Here is a 24,369-nt window from a genome sequence, read left to right on the forward strand (position 1 = left end):
TTACTGTACCTGTGAATGTCAAAATGTCTGGCCATTAGCACTATTAAATGATTCAAGGTTGAACCGTTCAATGTGTCGAACTTTTGAACTTGGTGAAAACTTGAACTTGAACTCGATCAAGTGTTCCGTTATTCCAGGCACGTCATTTATACTTACATGACTGAGATAGCTCAGGCATGTATGCATACATACTCAGTGAAGAGCGTTGTTTACTCCAGCAGCCATAGCAACGCCTTGCCCAGGTTAAAATCCCACATTATATTATACTAGTCATTACCTATAGTTACATTAACATCGGAAATTCCAGTAAATATATGTTTTAATTCAGTCCAGTCTTGGGCTGCTTGACAGGTAGTTTCTTCATGGACTGAACACTGACCACTGAACTGAATTGTAAATTTTTATTTTATCCCCCCACCAACGAATACGCATATACATGGCATATGTTCATTACAAACAAATGCAAATCACCTGGAGTCACCATTAATTACTATCAGAAAGATTTCCAAGCGTTAGCCGGGACGACAGCATCGAAAGCTATACTCATATTTTTCCGGACATAGATTGTGTTGATTGTATATAATTGGGAGCTATTATTTTTATAGTCATGTAGGATGTAAATGATATGCCTTATTTTGGGTGGCATTATGACATTTCACATCACATTTGCACCACACATTATGTATACACCATAAAGGAAACTTTACAGTCAAACTCCTAACCAGCAGTTGGCTGAGGGACCTGAGTCCATCCCTGAGGCCGCATATCACATTGAATTTAGGTCGAGTTGACACCTTATCAGACGAAGACGAAAGTGAACCTCATTTTCTGGTAAGGAAATATTCGAAACTCGATAAGAAATTTGGTCTTGATCAATATTGTTCTATGTTGGTTTACAACTTTATTTTAAAGCTGACGGGCATGAAAACAATACTGTAAAGTAAAATGCTATATACATGTACCAATCAGCCGATAGGTTATAAATGCCAAGCAGGACGTTGGGGTTCAACCCGATTGGGTAATGTCCTGAGATACACAATTACTTGTGTCAGCACACCCTGAATGGAACGGTTGTGATGTCTTTGATATGGCGTTATAGTGAGGCAGCCTGGTAAATTCGTCGACATTAGAACTTGCCGAGATACAAAGATATATCATCTTAATGGATGGTATCTCCAATCCTAAGGTTAGAGTGAGTGAATGAGTGAGTGAGTGCTTGGGGTTAAACTTCGTGCTCAACAATTTTTCAGTCATATGACGACGAAGGAATCCTTAGGGTGTATGTAATGTACCTCCTTGTTGCAGGACGGATTTCCACCACTCTTTTATCTAGTGCTGCTTCACTGAGACGACTTACCGAAGGCAAGTAAGCCGCCCGGCCCGAGCCATTATACTGATATGGGTCAACCAGTCGTGGCACTATCCCCTTCATGCTGAACGCCAAGCGCCTAAGGTTAGATACAGTATAACTGTCCTGTATGCACTGATTGCAATGTTGGCACAAATTGGTATATTCTACCAAATCGCCATGGTGAAAGAATGTCAATATTCAGACACTCTGGATCGGCCAGAAGAAAAGCAAAAATAGACATTTGAAATAAGAAATCCACTTATTTTTTGAAATTATTTACATAATGACCACAATGATGAATTAGGCAGAGGAGCAAATTTCTTATTCTTATATTTTGTCATTCACACAAACTGAAAATAAACTTTACAAGTATTAATAATAATTTACAGTGATTCATGATAAATACACATGCATGTATATATTATATTCCCAAAATATAAAAGCTTTATTACAAATGTGGGGAACACCTTATTACATTAAATACCCTCATTTTCATAAATACACCTGACAATAAATGCGGTTATAAATTTTGGTCGAAGAAATTTGATCTTGAGGATCTGCATATGAACTTTTACCAGATTAAAACCTGGCAATTCTACTTTTAAGGCTTAAACTGTGGTCTGAAATACAAAGTTTCTGGATTATTCCTTTTGACAGAATCGCTGATTCGAGCCCAACCATCCCTGTTACTCATAATTTCTAAATTGTCAAACTCTGCGATGCCGTAGGGATCGGTACCTACACCCACAAAACCGCTCTTGGGACCTTGGGGTACAGAAGTTGTGAATAGTGTTTCGTTGTTCAACATGCCCGTAATCCCGTTGGACTGGAAAATGGAGAAAACATATCGAGGTAACAAAGACTTTATACCATTTACTATTTGACTGTTATTAAACTAATAACGTTTATGAAGTAAATTCACAGACTCAACATATTGGGCAATAAACAGTTACATATACACTACTGTATAGGGTCTGTACACTACCAAATCAGTTTTGGTAAACCGTAATGCTTTATATCAAATCCACACTATCGCAAAAATTCAACTATATTATCAAGAAAAGAGCGAGTACTGAAAACTTGACCCGCAACACCTCAAACCTAGATTTGTATTTATTCACTCCTCTTTCCAAGCCCAGATTGTTTTAAGAGTTACTTCCCCTATATGTACATCCCATTGAGAATGAAATTCACACAATGTAGTCAATAACATCCCCGTAGTTCTCTGTAGCCAAGGTGTTTATAAATAATAAAAACATCACTAAAGCTGAAAAATTATATAAAGATTGTTTAAAACAAATGGCCGTCAGAGAAATGTTGTTAACAATGAAAAAATATGCTTGGGACGCCGTACATAAAACGTCATGAATCCTCGTCATGAATCTACGTCATAGCCTTTGTAAATCCAAGTCGTGGGTTTTGTAAATCCACTGAGCAATAGTGCCAGGATTAATTCCACAAAACTCCCTAAAGCAATTCAGCTTTGTAACTCCACTGGAAATGTCGAGAACCACTTTCACACAACTTCATATATCCAATGAGCTTTGCAAGTCCACCCAACAAATTTGCCAGATACCACTATCACACAACTCCATATATTCAATTATAACAAAACCTCATATATCCAATGTAAATCAATCGAACAAATAAGCCAGGGACCACTTTCACAAAACTTTGTAAATCTCCAGAAATCACCTACACAAAGCTGTATCCACTAAGTAAATATGTCCGTGATCAATTTCACAAAACGAAAACAAGTCATTTTCTCGTCCCTTTTTCTGGAATGGCACTGACCATATTACAAGATTATAGCTTAGGTGGTGAGTTGAGCGAGAATCGCTACGGTAAACCCGAGTTACGAAGTTTTGTGAGTGTGGCGCCAATATATACCTGGATGAGTAAGCCTAATGTATTCCAGTCTGAACTCGTCTGGGCAAGACCAGATTTCAACACAGTCTTCCCACCTATAAATGATAAAAGTGTTGATTGTTTAGCCATTGCAATCAATAAGGACTCGTTGAATTTATAACATTTGATGGTCTTCTTATAGGTGAAATTTTCTCTAAAAGTTTTGAAATTTTACAAGAAGAAATAATGAATAATAATAATGACTCTTTGTCTAGTCAGTGTCGTAAAGTTGAAGGGTTTTAAACTTTAGAACGAGGTGCTGAAGAAAAGTGAGCAAACGAAGCACAAATTAAACAACTTTCTTATCCTCTGATGCTACATTCACTTATTGGCTGTCTTGGGCGACTGGGAACCATCAACTTCCCAAACAAACCACGCTTGTTTAAGAGAATATTATACCATGTGTCTTCTTCATTTATCACTTGTCGTGTATAATTAAGGTGATCAACGCTATACATCCGTTGACATAATGTACTGTGATACCATGATGTATCCTGATTGGCAGCATAGAGATACGCAAAAGGATAGAAGGGGTATCCAAGGAGAGATAACCTAACGAGATAAGTCTATACCGATCCACTTATCTAATAATACACGTAACCTGAATTTTAGACAAGTCCGCTATATTCTTCTCCGAACGAAGCACAGGGACGCAGTGATTAGGCTGGCTGCTGATAATTTTCCTCCTGATTTCAGCAATGCTCTGTTTAAAATTAAACCAGTTAGAAGATGAGAAGCACCTACCCAAGTCATTAGTGAGTACATATCGTTGTTGTGACGGATAAATATATAAGAATATTCCCCTTGTGTCAGCGGCTTGACAGCCTCCCTGGCTGACGCGAGCCGCCACAAACACACCCCGTGCCGCACTCACGGTCACAGTCCTCACGTCACACTGCACGTAAATGTCAGTCCTGCCAGAAGAAATAGAACAGTTTACATTAAAACTATAATGTATACATTTGTTTATTTATTTATCTGAATGGCGTACTCACTTAGGGTGGCAGGAAACCAGGCTATGTACATTTATTCGGTAAACTAAGACATCCCCTGGACAAGGTGTATTGTATTGAATACGTTCATATGACCCATTGCGTCCTCTCCACTCATCAGTGGAAAGGTTTGCCAGCAACCTACGGATGGTCTTCGGTTTACCACGGGCTCTGCTCGGTTTCCTCCAACCATAATGCTGGCGGCGTCGTATAAGTGAAATATTCTTGAGTACGGCGGAAAAAACAATCAAATACATAGATAAATCAGTAAATAAATAAATATATGAAATGTTACATGCTGCATGCCTCAAGCTCTTTATGTATGCGTATACGTATATGTCTTTCCCTGCCTTTTGGCGCTAGAACACCTTGCAGTGTTAATATTATTTAAGACGCGCCATTTAAGAACCAACTAAAATAAGTGTGTCCTGTAAATTCCTGTACTGAACATTACCAATGTTTTTTCCTCAACTTTTTTTGTTCAAATCTCACACCCTTCCATTTTTCTTCTCCATCATGGGGGATCAAATTAAATGTTGGTGCTTATCCATGCCTTTGGCAGAACTAAGATCTTTACAGCACCCGTTATTCAGCCCTGATCTATTAAAACTTGGCAGGTACAATATATTTTGGGGATATATAGTTTCCCTACATTCAACAATCAGAACATGTGTGAGAGGCATTTAGAAGTTGGCACGGACAACATTCAAGTGTTGATACCGATGCTAGAATCTGCATCCAAACGTCCTGACAATAAAACCAAGAAGTTGTAAATCCATAAGCAATGCTTTGTCCAGAGTATTCAACAATTATGTCTCAAGCTGTATCTCACACGTGTCAAGGGCGATAACTCAAAATCAGGACTAAATTATCTCCCTGGAAAGTATTTGTCAATTTCATACAAGAATGCAAAGTGATGTGAAGCCATAATCATTAATTCATTCTCTAAGAATGAAGGTCTTTATTTGAGTGTCTTATTATTAAGCCTAAGTTTAAATCACCATGACACCAAAACCAATAAGTGGGTAAAACCTAAATTTCCAAATTAGAATTATATCATATAAAGTTAAAGTAACCTCAATATAAATAGGAATTTTTTTTGTTTAAGACCTCACTCTGTTGAAGGCGAAAGGTTGTCGCCGCAATGTCAGTAAGTAATATACATTGTCCAGTAGAACAGTTTTATAGTGTTATCTTTTAATAGTATACTATCCTGGATGTGTGAAAATCTACATTCCTATATATAATATAAAGCTGATGCCTATCTGGACGATGTATAGTGTAGACATTTACCAGTTGGGACTGCCGATGATATTAAGCGTTCTGTTTCCTGTCTCGGCCGCGCACCAGTGCACTGGCTCCTGAACGACCACCTGGCGAATTATCCCACCCCTATCCGCGTCTCCCTGGACCACTTCCCACACCCCAACCTGCTGGGCCAGGTTATAGGGCTCGGAGTTCACCTCGTAGTCTAGGAAGAGAAACAGCAAATACGACACATGACAATTCTGGAATTGCGTTTCGTGGCAGGAGAAATGCGCCCTGGTTACACTTTCAATGTTTTAGTGTCCAGGTGTTCAGGTGTCCAGATGTCCAGGTGTCCAGGTTACAGGACAAACACACGCACACAAGAAGAGTAAAGGATTATGTAATAAAGAGTACCAAAAGCGTTACACAGATAAAAAATATTCACACGCAGAACAGCTAATACTGATGAGTATGCTGTCCGCTTATATAAAAATATTTTAATTTCCAACCGATCAAAGAATATAACCTACTATCAAAATTATCTTTGTAGGGTAAGGGGAATGGCTCTGAAGGTGGTGGATCGGGGGCAGTGCCCTTTTGTCCAGTAGATACCGTAGTCAGGGTGTACATCTCATCTACTCCCAGAGACAGTGTTACGGCACCATTGACTACCTGGGGAAGACATCAGTAGACAAACATTCACTTTTCCTTGTCACACCAGTCCGACCTTTCTTCTACTACCATACTGTACTGTACATATTTTATACTTCCGTTGACCACAGCCCAGTATTTTTTTCACAAGAGTTACCATTCCATCAATTTAAGTTACTTAAATTTATTAACTTATTTGATTGGTCTTGTACGCCGCACTCAAGAATATCTCACTTATACAACGGCGGTCAGTATTATGGTGATAGGAAACCGGGCAAAGCTCGGGGAAAACCCACGACCATCCGCAGACTGCTGCAAGATCTCCCCATGAGAAGAAGGCAGCATAAGATCAAAAATCTTGACTTGAACTCACAGCGACCACAATGATGAGAGGTTTCAGGGACATTGCGCCGTGCTGACGTGCCTCACAGACCCCAAGTTAACCATTCTAGTGTTATACCAACAGAATATCAAAAATGAAAAAAGTTCAAATATGAATAGAACTCACATCAATTTGGGGCATTTCTTTGAAAAATGTGCTGGGGTTTCCGTCAAATCCAATTTTTGTGTACCAGACATTTAGGGATGTGACATAAGCCTGGCAAAAAAAAAAACAACAAAAAAAAAAAACAACAAAACAAAACATATGTTTAAGTGGCAGAGATATAACTACACAACGCTGTCATTAAAGCCAGTCGTGATCATATTAGGTTTCGGCAATGTACTTTAGGTAAGGAATAAGAAGAAATCATTATGAATGACTTCATTTGGACAAAAAACACACATGGGACTTAAGCAGGGTATACCTGAGATTGTTGCAAAAAATCGAGGGACGCTAATCCATTCGAATTTGCTATTGTTTTAGAATAGCGCAAAAATCTACCCTCCACAAAATATCAGCCTCGTCTGTGCACGTGTTACCATTCAAAATCCGTATTATATTTCCTAAGATTTCTACAGCATTATAACTTTTTTCAAACATTTGAATTATTCTAAGGCTATAAATAATACAGGTAGGAATGTAATATTTACTGAAAAGTGATATTTTGAGATATTCTTAGTATATACAGAAAACTTGATGAGAAACTGTAGATGTTTTTATATAGCCTCTTTAAAGACTAAAAGGATACTTAAATACTGGACGAGCCCTGCTTTACAAGGGCGGCTCCGTTTCAAGGGGCCAAAGTATGACTCAGTTTCTAACCGATCAAAGTGAGCGTATTTGATGTGGTTTTAGGTAATACTTGTCAATACTCACAAAGCTGCCAGACAGCTTGAAAGTGGCGTTCTGTGGGCTTACATCGTACTTGGCTAACGGTGGTCGAATACAAATCGAATGGTTATGGCTCTGGAAAAACATGAATTAACATCATTTGCAAGATCATGTGAATTATATGTATGTGTGCGTGCGTGCGTGTGTGTGTGAACTGCATTGTGTTTGGCAATATTTGTGAGGAATATATACGGGTCAATATACGAAGAAAAAGAAAACAGTATGTGATGTAGCAGTGTAGCAGAAATGACAAGTGATCAATCATAACCACTGAAGTACAACCACTTAACAGCGTCATATAAATTACATGTGGTCACACATAACTGCTGATGTCCATTTACTTGACGGATCAGACACATGGCATGAGGCAAAATATAACCGGTTAAATTCTCTTACCATAGTTTCAATGACAATAGTGAGAGATTGTTGACTGATGTTAGTCAGGGACACGTAACTTCCTCCAGAAGCCAGCTTCCCTACCCCGTTACCGTGAGGGAGGTACCGCCATCCAGGCTGGGTAAACTGTGTCGTGTGAGCTGCGGACAATACACGCAAAAATATGAGCGGTAAAATCCGCAAACACAAATTTTAACACTTCGAATTGCCAGACAGTTTTCTTGTGAAAGTCAAAATAAGATTTTCATTTATCCACCTGCCTTACTTAATTAGTGAAATGACAGATTGAATGGCCGATGATTATAGTCAACTTCTTCATTATTCAAATCAATATTAATCTGCTCAAAAGTTCCTCAAAAGTATTACTAAATTAATGCCTTGCTAAATATAAGTTATGTCATAATATACCTGATACCCAGATAGGCGCCTCGATAATGTAATTGCCACTCCATGGCTCCACCGCTGTCATGAGACCGTCACGGTAAAAAGGGAGATTAGCGTAATACGACGCTATCAAATTCCATGAAATGGTGCTGTTGGCAAACCAAAAATGCCACCATCAGTGTTTAAGACATATACAGCCATCCGTTTAAAAGTCCCACCAGTGCTGCATTTACAGCCCATTACTCTGTGTTATATGATTTCCAGGACAGCAATATTTGCTTTAAGGCTCTTGGTGTTAAAAATTCACGGGACTGGTGATAGCTTTTATTAAAATAGCTCTTAACATCTTGACCGTTTAGCGTCTCCATTCAGGATCCTCTTTGGACACAAAATTCAAGACACGTTAATGTACATAAAACATACCAAGACAGAAGTACTTCGAGTCATTTACTTACATGGATATGCCTCCTAAAACTGTATAGTTATTATCTTTGACATTGCATATGGCTCATTTATTTATTTATTAACTTATTTGATATTTAACGCTGGACTCAAGACTTGTTCACTTATACAACGCCGAAATGGTTAATGGAAAACATTGCATGCGCGCACAGTTTGTATGCACGAAACTCACGCAGTCATATATCCATTTACGTAGTTCTGGTTCAAAATCTGAAACAAGAAAATCCAAGGTGAGTAAATAGCGTTGAAACACGGATGAGTATCAACTAACACCTTTGGTTCTTATTAAATAACACCTTCGCAGTGAGTACTCAGTATTGCTCTGTACGGACTAAAACATCCTTATCAACATCGTCTTTCCCACCATATACAAAGTCCAACAATGTACAGCTACCGGAAAACCGGAGTGCCTTGGTTAAACTGACGAACTTCCCATCCAACGATACAGCCAACCCGATCACATGAGCGTTGTCGACCGATCATTTTTGACCAAGGACACAAGAGTTAGTGAAGGCAGGAGCACGTCCAGAGAACTATTATACGCAGATGATGACAATCTTATATACGGACGTAAGAAACTATACAGGACCACCAGACGATCGGAGTATGCCCTGTCAGTTAGCCGACAATCTACCGGACTTCTACCTAGTTTTGAAAGCAACGAACCGTGAGTAAAAGGATCGTCTGCTTGTTACCGATCGTCTGCTTGTTACCGATCTTCTTCGTTTTACCGATCGCCTGCTTGTTACCGATCGTCTTTGTGTTACCGATCGTCTGCTTGTTACCGATTGTCTGCTTGTTACCGGTCTTCTTCGTGTTACCGATCGCCTGCTTGTTACTGATCGTCTACTTGTTACCGATCGCCTGCTTGTTACCGATTGTCTGCTTGTTTTCGATCGTCTGCGCGTTACCGATCGTCTGCTCGTTACTGTTCTTTTGGTCAACATTGCATTCTCGTTCATTTGTTTGAATCATGAAATGTTTTGCCTTCCAAGTTTACAGAAGCAGAAAAACAACTTGATTTAGGATTGTTTAGGTAATGAATGAAGTACACAGACGTACCCTCGCCCAACATCCACCACCAGTATTGTCATTGAAAGTGCTATAATCTTCAGAAGCCCACAGCTGTTTGTCTGTCTTCACAGCACTTGGTGTACTAAATGTCCCGGGATAGTGTGTCCTGTACGAAACAGATTTAAACAGTTCTTTAAACGATTAGAATAATGGTTCAACTTCACGTATTTAATTGTGTACTGACGAGGCTTAAAATTTTTAAAGTAATTAGGGACATCGTGTAGTTGGAGATAGATGTGCACCAATATGACTTCATTGGTTCAGAGTTAGTAGACTGTTAGAAATCCATTCTACGTTCAGATGCACCTATTTATTTCTTCCATTATCCTTTCAAGAAAGGGGCCTCCGTGGCTCAGATGGTTAGCACGCTAGCGCAGCGTTATGACCCAGGAGTCTCTCACCAATGCGGTCGCTGTGAGCTCATGCTGGTTTCCTCTCCGGTCCTACGTGGGAAAGTCTGGCACCAACCTGCGGATTGTCGTGGGCTTCTCCCGGGTTTCCACCCACCATAATGCTGGCCACCGTCGTACAAGTGAAATATTCTTGAGTACGGTGTAAAACACCAATCAAATAAATAAATAAATAAATCCTTTCAAGCAAAAAAGCGAATAGACAGGTATCCTAGATATCTGTTTTCACCTTTGTTGTACTGAATTTTCGTTTATCTGAGTTGATCAGATTAAAAGCGATCTCGTGTCTTTGAATTTCATACCCAAAAATTAAAATAAAGCATAATGTGTTGCCTTTTCCCGCGCAATGTCGACTCCCCGTTTGAAACTGAACTGACCACTGTTCTATTGCAATGCATGAGTAAAACGTTACTAGTTTGGCCACAAAACGTCATCATGTAGAACGACTGAAGAACACACCACACTTTGGCCCTATTCACTTTAGACAGGACTGAATAACAGACCACACTTTGGCCTGTTTACTTTAGGCAGGACTGAACAACAGGCTACACTTTGGCCTGTTTACTTTAGACAGGACTGAACAAAAGACTACACTTTGGCCCTGTTTACTTCAGACAGGACTGAACAACAGACAACACTTTGGTCCTGTTTACTTCAGACAGGACTGAACAACAGACAACACTTTGGCCCTATTAACTTTAAGCAGGACTAAGCAACAGACCACATTTGGCCCAATTTATTTCAGGCAGGACTGAACAACAGACTACACTTTGGCCTTATTTATTTTAAGCAGGAAAATTTACCCACATTGAATTCAGATGTAGCCTAGATTTGGTCGACTTAAGGGTCGGACGCACACATGAATTAATGTTATGACGCAAGTCAGAACAAGTTCAACGCTCACAAAACATGTATGTTCAGTTCTGAAGCGTGTTAAAGCACTCATAGGCTGGAGATTTACTGGTTATTAACAACACGACTGACCCGATGTAATCCATAGATGCGGCCAGCTGAGGGTCCTTCAGAACATCATCAGCAATTCCCCACCCTCCATCTGCCGCCACAATCTGGACATGGTTCATACCTCGCTGGTCCAGAGTTTTCCGTAACGTCTGCACAAAAAAAAAAGAAAAAAAAAAAAAAAAAAAAAAAAAAAGAAAAGAAAAGAACACTGTCTTATCGTTGGTCTCAAATATGTTATTATCACGTGTAAATATAAGCGTCAAGTCCGACATTCCTATACCATTCGTAGTCCATAAAGGGCGTTCCAAGTCGATAATCGCAAGGTCCATTTCCACAACGTTTAACACTAACTCCCGAAGACAAAGGTATGTAAGAAATTATACAAATAAGAAATAAAGCCGGTAACACACAAGAGAGAAGCTGTCATCAGTTTTCAATGATGCCTGGCAGACAATGAATATTCCAGGCATGAATTACATATCAAAGTTCAAATTCGTAGTCCGTGAATGAGTTCCATGACAAATAACAGCTAAACAAGTATCTCAGTCGCGCTTTAATTGCAACTGTTCATAATGGCATCATGCTGATGTAATTAGCATGGCTACCTTTACGGCCCCTAGCCCCAGGTTAAGCGGTATTAGATACAGTTTGAAAATGACGAGCGTTACAGACCCTAACCGATCAGATTATGATTCAAAAGTAACGGACGATTACGTCTTTCCCGTTAATATGTAAAGATCTCATGCTACAAGAGGCGCCATCTATGATGTTACACATGACATACAAGATAGACGGTTACACTGGGCAACCAGCGCCATCTATGTTGTTAAATACCATTACTTAATGTTACAAACTAACTGTGAAAATGGATTAATTTTCAGAGTAATATTTAAATATTGCATGTAAAAATGAGTCATAATGGACACCATGTGCACACTCAAGACCTTTTCCCCTTTGTTGGGGAGGGAGGTAACCTTGATATGCCATGTCGTTTAGTCGAATATTCAAATTCAGTCCGTATTCAATGAGTATTTGTTTATTTTGATGGAGTGGGGGGTGGGGGTGGGGGTGCGCAATGGCCCGGGAGCGTCCCACGAATGCTGTCGCTGTGAGTTCAGGTCCAGCTCATTCTGGCTTCCTCTCCCGTCATATATGGGGAGGTGTGTGTTTCCCCGAGCACGGTTTCCTACCACCATTATGCTGGCCGGGGGCCCTCCGTGGCTCAGTTCATTAGGGCGCTAGCGTAGCGTAATGACCCAAGAGCCTCTCACCGGATGTTGTGTGTTCAGATCCAGGTTATGCTAGCCTCCTCTCCGGCCGTACGTGGGAAGGTCTGGCAGCAACCCGTGGATGATCTTGGGTTCCCCCCAATAATGCTGGCCGCCGTCGTATAAGGGAAATATTCTTGAGTACGGCATAAAGCACCAATCAATTAAATTTGGCGGGGTTGGAGGGGGGGGGGGCGGTAGGGTGGAGATAAAACAACCAAGATAGCATGTCCTTTAACTGTATCGCATCGGCTGTTGATATCAACTTAGTTTAATATCCACAATAGCCTTTTGGAAGAGGGTCTGATGAGTAGACTCAAACAGTCAAGCTTTTGTAGCACTGTATCTAATCTATAACCTTCTAGACTTTATCAGTGAAGTCAATGGTAATAAGGGTTTGTGGGACAGTCAGGCTGCCATTATATATCAGATGCAACACGTGTTTGCGGACTGCTGTAATGGCACGTATGCAATCATGGCTGTGCCACTGACCTCAGTGTGAAGGTGTGTACAAAAATTAGTCCATCTGAAAGTATCTCCATAAATCCGACTCGAGTATCACCCGACCCGAGTTTGATCCCAGGTTTTCTGACTTCTAGGCGAACGCTCTAAGCACTTGGCCACCGAAGCAGTTTGTAAGATTATATATGATTAATAAACGAATAATACATCAAATCACAGAATAGAGTGTTCCACAGATAACAGGATGAAAGAAACTGGTCGATGTGCAAGTTGCCTCGATCAAACCACCTGGCGGACCCTACCGCTCCACAATCAACCACCCACGGTACCATATTTTGTGAAAAAGTATGACCCCAAGTCTTCCTTGAATCTTTCTTGAATCCTTGTTCAAGTTCCCAAACGCCTGTTCTCGTTTTCTGGGGGGTGGGGTGGGGTGGGGTTGGGGTGTATAATAAACGTTGTTGTTTTTTCGTACGAACGTTGGTGATGCAAAAAAAGTAAGACTGCAGTTTGCTCGGCCATACACATATGAGTAGCATTTACTTGATGATAGTCCTTCTACGATGTCACTCATATACATCTTATGATGTCAGTGATGGAAATCATTCATTTTTCACATCCACTGGCAATTTGGCTATTAGGACTACATGGTGCACCCTCTTAATATTATACAAACCATACTAAGGCATGATCAGCTAAATGATTAGGTGGATTAACCTATATCTCTACTTATTTCTAAAACGAACGGTAATGTTTCAAACTACAGTCGGAATAAAATTTAATGTATGTAGAAAGTCCAGAAGGTTTTGTATTTTGTTCACGCCACATCAGAAAAACAGCGTACGTATGTACATGCATACAATAATTATATTTATAAATGGCTTAAAATAAACAATACATAAAACTTACCTTAATATACGTTATGTCATAGTTTCTTTCATTCCAAATCTGGAAAAATTAAAGAAAGATAAATAAATAACAATTCAAAGCTTGGCACATTAATTTTTAGCATATTTTTAAAAAAAATATAAACTACAGTAATAGAATCTTTGCAGAGTGAACAAACCACTGGCCAGTTAGCCATAAAGCACACCAACCAAAGCAACCACACAAACAAATTATAGCTACCACAGAATTTACGCTCTTCTCACAGAGGAATTTGTATAGGCTACTTTTTCATTTCACAGTGGAATAAAGTAGTGGCCTACAGCCAAGGCTGCTAAAGGAGCGTACAGATGTAATATAACATAAAACTTGAAGTAATTCAAGGGACTTACACCAATGTAGTCCAGTTGCAGACCATAGTAATTTTTGGCGCCAGCAATCCAGCGAGCGATGTAATCGGCTGTGATGCTCGGGGTATTGTACGGACTGTTTGTACCATTACCGATCCAGCCCGGAAATGCCCAGGGTAAGCCATAGAGAAGGATATCAGGGTTACGCTAAGAAAGAGATATAACCATTTGTCATTTATAAAATCTTACCCAATTTCAATGTAGATCATCAATGTCCGAATAAGAACAATACATAATTTCCATTACTAAAGTAAATCAAGTCAGTATTGTTTTTTTCCAAAACTTCTATGTTAACCCACAATCACTGAGTGGGCTATACTGCACGCCACACGTTGTAAAATTATCTTACACTCTAAGCTTTTTTGCATTTATCACTTACAAATTAGTTTTCTTGCGATGATGTAAGCAATAATGGCATTTGTGATGTTTTCTTACCGTCACCACCATACTTGTGGAGTAAACTATGACAGAATATACACAAATCATTCACACCATGATCCGCATAGACTCCATGATCTGCACACTCACTTGTCGACCATGATCTGCATGCTTACAATGATCTGCACGCTTACCATGATCTGCACACTCACTCGTCCACCATGACCTACACACTTATCATGATCTACACACGTACCATTATCTGCACGCTTACCAGGATCTCCACACTTACCATAATCTACACACGTACCATTATCTGCACGCTTACCAGGATCTCCACACTTACCATAATCTACACACTTACTATTATCTGCACGCTTACCATGATCTCCACACTTACCATAATCTACACACGTACCATTATCTGCACGCTTACCAGGATCTCCACACTTACCATAATCTACACACTTACTATTATCTGCACGCTTACCATGATCTCCACACTTACCATTATCTTCACACTAACCATGATCTACACATCTTCCATGATCTGCATACTCACTCGTCGACCATGATCTGCACAAACACCATTATCTACACACTTACAATGATCTGCGGGGCCTCCGTGGCTCAGTTGATTAGCACGCTAGCGCAGCGTAATGACCCAGTAGTCTCTCACCAATGCGGTCGCTGTGAGTTCAAGTCCAGCTCATACTGGCTCCCTCTCCGGCCGTACGTGGGAAGGTCTGGCAGCAACCTACGAATTGTCGTGAGTTTCCCCCGTGCTCTGCCCGGTTTCCACCCACCATAATGCTGGCCGCCGTCGTATAAGTGAAATATTCTTGAGTACGGCGAAAAACACCAATCAAATAAATAAATAAACAATGATCTGCATACTAACTCGTCAACCATGATCTGCACACTTACCATGATCTACACACTTACCATGATCTACACACTCACCATGATCCAAATACTTACCATGACCCACACTCGGAGGATTCCGTGGCTCGGTTGGATAGCGCGCTAGTGCAGCGTAATGACCCAGGAGTCTCTCACCAATGCGGTCGCTGTGAGTTCAAGTCCAGCTCATGCTGGCTTCCTCTCCGGCCCTATGTGGGAATGTCTTGCAGCAACCTGCGGATGGTCGTGGGTTTCCCCCCATGCTCTGCCCGGTTTCCTCCCACCATAATGCTGGCCGCCATCGTATAAGTGAAATATTCTTGAGTACGGCGTAAAACCATCGTCTACACACTCACCAATACACAGATTTGCCTTACCACCGCTAAGCGTGAAGTTAATAATTCCAAATACGTCAAATGTAAGCTGTGAATCAAAGCATGGCGTGTGATCTTCTATGCAATATACCTTTTTCGCCTCGACCATAAGCCACCACTCATAACCTCTGCGGTAATTTTCGTCCCAACTCTCGTGCATGTGCGAGGACTCTGTACCATCTGCAATGCAAGCATAAAGTGTGAATAGCAAGACAGTATCACGTAACTGTTACCAGCTACCACGGGCACTCCATTCTCACAGTCAATTCTCCTTCACTGCTACCTTCACAATCTCATCATCGCACCTGGTTTGGGAATACAACGCCATAAAATCGTTTGAGGAACGTATATTTTAACGTTTATGAATGTATACATGGGTTACATGACGACGGGGATTCATTAGGTATCTTCTTGCTTAGGGCTGCCGCCCCTGAAGTGTATGTAGAAGATACCATATACTGCAACCTACCAGGTCTATTATACTGACACCAGGTCAATAAGTGCCGTTCTTTACCCGTCTAACAATATATCTATCGAACAAGAGGATAAAGCGAGGCAGCAGCAAGTATACAATTTTTAAAGTCTTAGGTATGATCCGACCCGACCCGACCCAAAGGCGGACGCTCTAATCATTAGACCACCGAAGCATTGGAAGATATATTGTCAGATGGGTAAATAGGTGTGAAACCATGCAGTGTATATAATCAAATCATCGATACACTGCCTTTCAATCGCCAGGAGAGACGAGGTATACGTTCAGTTCCTGTCTCGGGCACGGTATCTGTGTTTTCCCCGCTTTCTATTTTGTTGAAACCTTATGCGACGGAGTTCGTATGGCAGAATGTGTGGTTTCGCCATCTACCTATATGATATATTTGTGCCTCGCATGTGAGAAAGTTTGCCAGTTACTTCAGAAAGGTTGACGGCTTACTACCGAACAACCGTTTATAAACAAAAAAATTTACATGCAGAGTATAAACCTTAGTCCAATGTAAAATACATTCAGGAACTCATTTGACTATTTCTTTTGACTATTTCTTCTTGTGCTTAGCCAAATTCACAATAGGGTTTCAAACTTTAAAAAGATTTCAAAAGGCAAATTATAAATAATTCAATTAAATGTTAATGATGTACATACTTACCCGTGCTTTGAGAGTCTCCACCAATCTCCACCTTAAGTATGTGTAGCGAGGCGCCATAGTTTGGCTGAAATAACACAGCATAAAACATAACTCCTTTGGAACAATTTGTACATCCATCCACATGCCACAATTTATCAGTTTTGGAGTCTTCTTAAGAGAAATGTCTGTCCGAAACAAACTAGCACCTGATAACATCGGTTTTCGCCTTTTTGGTGTGAGCATTTATATATGACACAATGAGTGAAATTTTGAGAAATAGTTCTCAAGTTAGTTTAATCATAACATTAGAATTATTGTGGAAACCAGAAAGAGCCCTTGACAAACACACAGCCATCCGCAAGTCTTTCACACGTATATCAGTGATAAGTGGGAATACACATATGCATGTATCTCACAGACTAAACATGAGTAATTACACGTAGTATCTAACGAAATGCTGTTCAAGAATGATTCTAGAATCTATACAGCATACAAAACCATACAGTTGCAAGTCATATATGATTACAGGTGGTTAGCATGGTAGCGCAGCACAATGACCCAGGAGTCTTTCACCAATGCGGTTGCTGTGAGGTCCATGCTGGATTCCTTTCCACTCGTATACGTGGGAAGTTTGTGGGCAAACTACGGATGACCGGTCGTTAGTATTTCTCCCACCATAATGTGGCCCACCGTATTGAAAGTGAAATATTCTCGAGCATGGTGTAAACATTAACGAATGAAATCAATAAAATAATACAATTATGTGAGCAGAGGTTTTGTTACTCTTTACTGAATATACTGTATCAATACTTCGAATTATACTATTGTTTTAGTAATATATAAATGCTGTATTAATTTACTGACAATTACATGTTCGGTTCATCATCTGATTTGACAGTGGGAAAATAAAGAAGCGAGAAGTTTTTTTTGGAAAAGTCATGCTGTGTACTCTAAGCGATAATGTCCATGCAGTCAATGAGGGATTATAATGATTATGCCCCATATACCTTGAACAAATAGTCAAGAATCTCGTTTAACTGCTGTTCTGGATAGTTCATCAGTAGTTTGGAAGTGGCCTGAAACAGAGGACACATTACTATTAACATAAGCATGCACAAAATAATGTTTAATTAGCATGTCTATCTTTCGCCCAATTTATACAAAATTTACACGAAGGCAATCATATCTGTGCCGACACTGGTGGACATCAATTTTCTTCGCCAAGTATTGGAAAATTCAACTAGGTGAAAGAATAGCAGGTATAATTGCCTTAATAATATGTGAATGATGTTTGACAATATCTTGAGTTTTAATCACATGCATATTTTGAACTTACAAGGCCTTCAGCCCACTGTGGATACTGCACTCTACTTTAGCAGCTGTTGCTAAATTGCCCTTGTTCAGGTTAATATATTTCCACTTTGATGAACATTAATTTATAGAATATCTAGAGCATGACAAACTTATAAAGATTCTACGGATAAACTATATTTCTAAAATCAATATTAGACGAATAACATTTTTCCATAGGATATATGGATGGCTTATACGTATCTTATTTCAATATTTAAGAGTTAAAGTTCTGCGGAAGATGTAGTGACTGCCAGGTTACAGGGAAACTCTTCAATGCCGATGGAAGTAAACTGAAAGAACGTTGACATGATGTATGTGGAGATAAAGACGATGTTACTATATGGCTTTATAACTACATAAGTTTATTCTTCAGTCATTGGGTGATATCACTTTGGGCCTGCCCATTTTGTGTGTCTATCAAAAGTCAGATATCTCTTACGGTTAGTACTTCACAACACTTCCTGAAAGGCAACTGAAAGCTCAGTTTCTTTGTTTGCTTGGGATATTACGTTGTTATGTTCTCTAGTTCAGCTGAGCCATGACGGTGTTTCCCTGTAACGTACAGGTCTCCTGTAATCCCATCTCGTTTATATGGTGACGCCTCTTTAGAATGTCATGCCGTTGATACACCAGTGTAACTCCTCGTCCAGTAACAGCTTAGTGACAACCGGCCAAGGAGCACTTTGACCAATTTCTTCCCCATGAGAAACAATACAGGAAGTACTAGCGTTTCTAATTTTAAACGTATCTTATCTTTGACATAATCCGATGTAATGTCAAACCAGTCGTCCTTGTTTGATGCAACAGAGTATGATTTGTTTCGTGTGCAACATCTGGCGGGGTTCAAGACTATATCACTTATATACGACGCCCGCTAAAACCATCCGCACTTTGCTGACAGACCTTCCTCTGTTAGACCTGAGGGGAAGCCACCATGAACTGGACTGAATTCACAGCTATCAGAGCCAGGGGCCCCCAGTTACTGTTCTAGGACCTCTTGCACAAAGCGATCGCGAGCAAATGATTGTAACTGCCGTGGCAACGTTTATCTTGACCGTACGTGTTTGCCATGGTAGTTAGGCCTACAATCAAATTACACTACGATCACTGTGTGAAAAGGGTCCCAGCGATGCTACGCTAAGATTGTCCGTCATACTGGAGGTGTGTTAAAAATGGGCAGTAGAGCACCACGCGTTAAGTATGGCTGCTAAGTAATGCAAATCCTCTTTAGCTATATAATCAAACATGTTTGCATTACAGTTATTTTGTAACACCAGGTATCTCAGGATGTCCCCATGCATGTTAACAGTCCAGTCTTCATGCACATAAACCCACAAACCTAAACATATTGCGGATTATTGTATCAGAGCACTTGACACATGAAAGGCAAAGATAATCCATAAGAAGTAAGAACTTTGAGATAAAACGAGATTGTAACTGGAGATAAAGCTGCAAGTATCTTGTCAATACAACCATGATAACAGAACTCTAAATTTCTTGATTTAGGGAGCATGTGAATTGTCATGCCGTATCCCTGTTGTTTTTTCCATATATGTTATATATATATATATATGTACATTTATTTTCATGGATCATGCATACCCCTTTTCCCAGGGTTCGACCCTTTTCAGTCGAAACAACTATCCTTAGGTTTTGTACAAGAAAACTCTTTGGAATCGATACTGAGATATGTCCTCCAAAACGACTGACTTTAGGGTCTATCTTATACACATAGCCGTTACAATTATATAAAATGATTTTTTTGAATTGTTATTTAACCAAACGATTACGAAATGGTTACAATATACATGTATGGCGGTTTTATAAAGGCGGGAATAAAACCCATCAGGCCTAGATCTATCTCTGAATTCTAATAAAATTTATGTTAATGAATAAGGGGAAATTCCAAAGTAATATTACCTGTGCAACTGTAATTAGAATATAGCAACATTAACATTTATTCTGTACAACCATTATAAATACGTATAATTTGAAGTTCATTTCATGAGATATTTATTTATTTATTTAATTTTTTATTTGATTGGAGTTTTACGCCGTACTCAAGAATATTTCACTTATACGACGGCGGCCAGCATTATGGTGGGAGGAAACCGGACTGAGCCCGGGCGAAACCCACGACTATCCGCAGGTTGCTGCAAGACATTCCCACATAGGGCCGGAAGAGGCAGACGACGTCAAATTAGTCTGCTGACGTCTCGCCCAATATGAGGATTATTGACACCAAATATTTGCGTATCCTATCACTGAGTAACCATTTGACAACTTTAACATTGTGAAGCAATTTATTCCTTTGTCGACAACCTTTTTTGTTTGGACAAAGGCAGGAATGCTCTTCACGCAATGGCCGAGATACAAATCTCGTTGAAGGGTTGACTATCAAGTTGTTCGTTGGTGAATATTTTGAATCCTTTCAACTAGATGTATATAGGTAAATGCTCTGGGTGGTAAAATAATATTTACAAATAAGAGCATAAAAGGTATTTAACTATATGACCAAACTTATAAAAATTTTCCACTGAATCAAAATGTAGTATGTCACAACGTTGGTGGTGAAATGATGCGGTTAAAAATTTCAGATATTTTATTATTTATTTATCTGATTGGTGTTTTACGCCGTGCTCAAGAATATTAAACTTCTATGACGGCGGCCAGCATTATGGTGGGAGGAAACAGGTCATGGTCCGGGTGAAACCAATGACCATCCGCAGGTTATTGCCAGACCTTCCCACACATGGACGAAGTTAAGATATTTTAAGGTTATTATGTAAGAATTATTTTCCATGACATTTGCTTAAGGTTATTGCATATAAGGACAATATTTAATGTAATTGTAGTATTTTAATTGCTGTTGTTTTTTTTTTAAATATTTATAGCTGGTTTAAAAGGCGTGTGTTTCCTCTTTGTTATGATGTTGAAATTTAGATCATTCTTGTGCGTTTTATGGTTCTGAAAATGTACTGGGAATGTAGCTTTGAACACTAATCATTCATCCCACCACTAAAAATTAAGTATTTAATGAAAATCAAAAAAGGTGCTCTTTTTAGAGTAAACTATTAAAGTAAACCTGGTAGACTACCCGTCGCCCACGGGGAAGGAGAAGGCGACGTGGGCGTCATCGACAGCTTACTGTCACCGTCCCCAAGATCGTTGAGAACGGGGAAATCCACATTGGCCATGTCCAAGTCTGGAGCTTTAATCAAGATTATTAAAACTTTGCGCCTGGACCTTCTGTTGCCATATAAAACGTAGCCTACTACTCAACTAATATCAGTTTTATTTACCTCCTTCCCGGAAACCGTTGTCTAGACACCGACCTCCGGGAGGGAAATATGAGTTTTCTCAACAAAGCATCCTGACAAATGCATTATGATTCATATGCTCATGACATACAGAACATAGATCATAGTCAATACTCAGGTGCTCATGTACAGTGGATTTGAAAGGTCTGCATACTGCCTGACTAATGGTAAGTTTATTTACTAAACGTGGCGGATGCCATCAGTAAGCTACATCAGGATTATCAGGCCAGCGTAACGTTACGACCCATTCGAGAAACCGGGCCCCGGACAAGATCTGGTGATCGAGACGTGGAATTATTGATGCCCCTCTCGTTGTGAGCCTCACACACGCACCCCTGACTGTATGTGGCGGACTTACCCCTCCACCGCTGAGGCCACCTATCCCATCAAACCGGCGTCCGTAGCCTGCTGTGTCGTTCACATTATAGACGTTGTCCAGAGAGACGCATTCAGGCAAGAAGACGATCATTAAGATCACAGCCCAGCAAGACACAAACATCATGCTGTCGCTCAGCATGCTCCTCTCGTCGGCTAGTATAACTGCGTTGTGAACACAGTGTTCATTCCTGCCGAACCCACCATTGGAGAATATCTCGTATTTAAATAGAAGCCATCAGCGATCGACAGCCGGAGACAAGGGACGTAACTCTTGGCGCCTACTGACATTGTATACTTTTGCTGCAATGGCTGTAGGGCAGAAGGAGGTTATTTTCACCTCAGGTGATTGTGTGAGTAGCCAGTTCTCACTGAGAGTAGAATGTTAGCCCGCCTTTGTAGTCACGAGAGATTGATCACATGCATGGTATTGTCGGCTACCGTAAAAAAAATAAAGTGCACAGTATAACCAGCTTTCCTTCGTGTGGTTGCCTACATTTATCAATTTTCATACCACCTAAAAGCTAGGACTTAATTCTTTGTCGAAAGTCATTACTCGTTACTATATTGTAAGTTATGGAATCAGATCGTGTTGCCGATGCATTATTTGACACACAACGGGTAACAAGTGCATGTTAACAGCGAAATTTAAGCAGCTTCCGAAGGCCGTAGGTTATACAAATCTTATCCCACACGTCAACAAATGCCCTAAACCGACATATCAGCTGAAAACTTATCCCTACATGTGCCACCTCAAACCTTATCCTCACACGTCAACCAATGCCATACTCCGACATGTCACCTCATACCTCATCCCCACATGTTAACCAATGCCATATCCTGATATATGTCACCTCAAACCTTATCCCCACATGTTAACCAATGCCATATCCTGATATATGTCACCTCAAACTTTATCCCCACATGTCACAACAAACCTTATCTTCACATGTCAACCAATGTCGTATCCCGACATGTCTACCAATGTCGTGTCCCGAGACGTCCAGCCAATGCCATATCCTTACGTCACCTCAAACCTTATTCCCCTCATGTCAACAAATGTCATATCCTTACATGGCACCTCAAACCTTATCCGCACATGTCAACCAATGTCCCTATCCCGATATGTCACCTCAAAGGGGTATCCCCCAGATGCCAATAAATGCTCTCTCCCGATATGGCCAATGCCATATCCCCGACATGTGACACCTCAAATCTTGTCCTCGTGTATCGACTAATGTCTTATCCCGGCCATATCCCCACGTCAGCGAAGGGTGTGGGAAGACAGCTTACAATTAAGTAACCTGTCACGGTACAGACTTTTATATGCATGTTTGCCTCGGATGGATCTGGATCATCTTCATAGACATGAATGAAATGCCGCTAGTAAATCTTTTCATAAATGTATACGCAAATTTTGATCCACGCCCACCTGATTTTTACAGAGCATTGATATTTATAGTTACACCGTCATTCGCAGGACCTACCCCAGCGTCTAGCGCCCCGACTCCATCAAACCGCCTGCCATAACCATTCGTGTCAGTTACATCATACACGCTGTTGTCAGTCCCGAACGTCCGTCCCAAACTCAGGCACACCACAGACAAGCAGACAACTGTGTTACTCCAGGACGCCATGTCACCACTTGTATGCACACGCGTTCACGTCTGAAGTCGAGGTTACAAAGATTCAGCTGGTCGCGAGTTTGGGGACGATTCAGTTGTTAACAGGAACCCGCCAAAGTAACAACATCCTTTTTTTGTTTTCTAACTGAGTTTTATCACGAATGGCTAGGTCCCTCCGACTTATACATGTGTAAAGTTAGATTGTATAAATTGGTTTGTCACCTGTATATGCCAAACACCTGACGAGTGCGAATTTCTGATTGAATTTTGTGTTACAGTCGTAACACGAAAACTATAATAAAATTCTGCCCTCTGCTACCTCTAGCTAAAAACGGAGAGATCAGGATTTTCATGGACTCAATGAACGGTCTTGTTTGACTAAGTATTGTAACCTAGCCATTTTTTGTTTACATTAGATCCAGGTCAGAAGCTTTTTGTCTTTTTGTGGGGGAAGTTAGTTCGTCTGCAACTCTTAAAGTTTTACACAATCCACACATGAAACATGTATTCCTAGGTTTTGCCTGCATGTGTACTTATACATTACTGTGAAACAAATAAACCCAACCATATCAATATGTATCGTATCCTCTGTTCAGTATGGCGAAGTGTTTAACAAATCACCATTAAAATGCATATTTTGTTCCCGATCCTATCGCATAGATTCCTGGCTTAAATGGATTACCTCTCGGGGCATGAAAAAATTTTAATCCTGAAGTTTTTATTGAAAATTCACTCGATCCTGAGTATCCACGATGAGTCTTCACGTAATTATTAATGGTCAAT

At 40.2% G+C, this 24,369-nt stretch overlaps 1 protein-coding gene across 2 annotated transcripts; it reads right to left on the bottom strand.

The window, feature by feature from the left end:
* Positions 1-1,766: 1,766 nt before the first annotated feature.
* Positions 1,767-23,545, bottom strand: LOC135469384 (galactocerebrosidase-like). 2 transcript variants are annotated; one of them, XM_064748019.1, is made up of 18 exons: positions 23,449-23,545; positions 17,921-17,989; positions 16,935-16,998; positions 15,884-15,972; positions 14,120-14,284; positions 13,752-13,790; positions 11,134-11,261; positions 9,728-9,845; positions 8,838-8,875; positions 8,228-8,352; positions 7,820-7,959; positions 7,409-7,498; positions 6,659-6,748; positions 6,030-6,171; positions 5,545-5,722; positions 4,004-4,173; positions 3,242-3,315; positions 1,767-2,177 (listed from the first exon to the last, which is right to left on the bottom strand). In XM_064748019.1, exons 2-18 carry the CDS (start codon positions 17,969-17,971, stop codon positions 1,953-1,955), a joined length of 1,926 nt encoding a protein of 641 aa, XP_064604089.1. In that variant the 5' UTR covers positions 17,972-17,989; positions 23,449-23,545; the 3' UTR covers positions 1,767-1,952. The 2 variants fall into 2 exon arrangements, with proteins under 2 accessions (XP_064604089.1, XP_064604088.1); XM_064748018.1 differs by lacking the exon at positions 23,449-23,545 and adding an exon at positions 21,945-22,142.
* Between the last annotated feature and the right edge of the window lie 824 nt (positions 23,546-24,369).

Source organism: Liolophura sinensis, chromosome 6 (assembly GCF_032854445.1).
Source record: "Liolophura sinensis isolate JHLJ2023 chromosome 6, CUHK_Ljap_v2, whole genome shotgun sequence".
Taxonomy (NCBI): domain Eukaryota; kingdom Metazoa; phylum Mollusca; class Polyplacophora; order Chitonida; family Chitonidae; genus Liolophura; species Liolophura sinensis.

Coding starts and splice junctions, on each gene's coding strand:
- LOC135469384 (XM_064748018.1), bottom strand. CDS start 22,103: ATGCTGAGCGACAGCATGATGTTTGTGTCTTGCTGGGCTGTGATCTTA. Junction 17,990..21,944: donor GTGGCCTCAGCGGTGGAGGG/GTAAGTCCGCCA, acceptor CCTCTGTTTCAG/GCCACTTCCAAACTACTGAT. Junction 7,499..7,819: donor CTATTGTCATTGAAACTATG/GTAAGAGAATTT, acceptor ATGTTTTTCCAG/AGCCATAACCATTCGATTTG.